This window comes from Octodon degus, unplaced genomic scaffold, assembly GCF_000260255.1.
Source record: "Octodon degus isolate 3935 unplaced genomic scaffold, OctDeg1.0 scaffold00102, whole genome shotgun sequence".
NCBI lineage: Eukaryota > Metazoa > Chordata > Mammalia > Rodentia > Octodontidae > Octodon > Octodon degus.
In genome coordinates, this window is record NW_004524678.1 from 4,222,395 (window position 1) to 4,222,911 (window position 517).

The 517-nt window shown below is 29.0% G+C and overlaps 1 protein-coding gene across 1 annotated transcript in view; it reads left to right on the top strand.

The window, feature by feature from the left end:
* The window catches only part of Nin (ninein), a 94,424-nt gene that overhangs the window by 71,466 nt on the left and 22,441 nt on the right, over nucleotides 1–517 (top strand). Inside the window, exons 18-19 of the mRNA XM_023723736.1 lie at nucleotides 173–289; nucleotides 402–471. Coding sequence (XP_023579504.1) covers nucleotides 173–289; nucleotides 402–471 — 187 coding nt within the window. The remainder of the gene's footprint in view (nucleotides 1–172; nucleotides 290–401; nucleotides 472–517) is intronic.

Genomic DNA, 517 nt, shown 5'->3' on the forward strand with positions numbered 1-517 from the left:
AGTGAATCAGTATGTCATAAGTTATTTCCAGGTACTAAGAGACTACTAATTTAGACTTCCCTTTCTGACTGGCATGGAATACTTTATTGAAAGTTACTAGAAAATATTTTCCAAAGATGCCAACTGACTGCCTTGTTGTAACTGGTTTTTTTTTTTAATCTCTGTACTTCAGATATGAATCTGAAAAGCTTCAAGAGGAAAATTCTATTTTGAGAAGTGAAATTACTACTTTAAATGAAGAAGATAGTGTTTCCAACCTGAAATTAAATGGATCTCAGGAAGAAATGTGGTAAGACATAGTACACTTAAATTTTCTTAAGACATTTAATCCAAACTGAAAAGCTGTGTAACTTGAATTTTTAAAACTTAATGCCTAAATTAAATTTTCATTGTTTCTTTAGGCAAAAAATTGAAACTGTAGAACAGGAAAAAGTGGAAATTCAGAAGATGGTTGAAAATTTAAAGAAACAAGTAAGGAAAGAGTGTTTTCCTATATTTCTTGATTCTATTTTTTTTT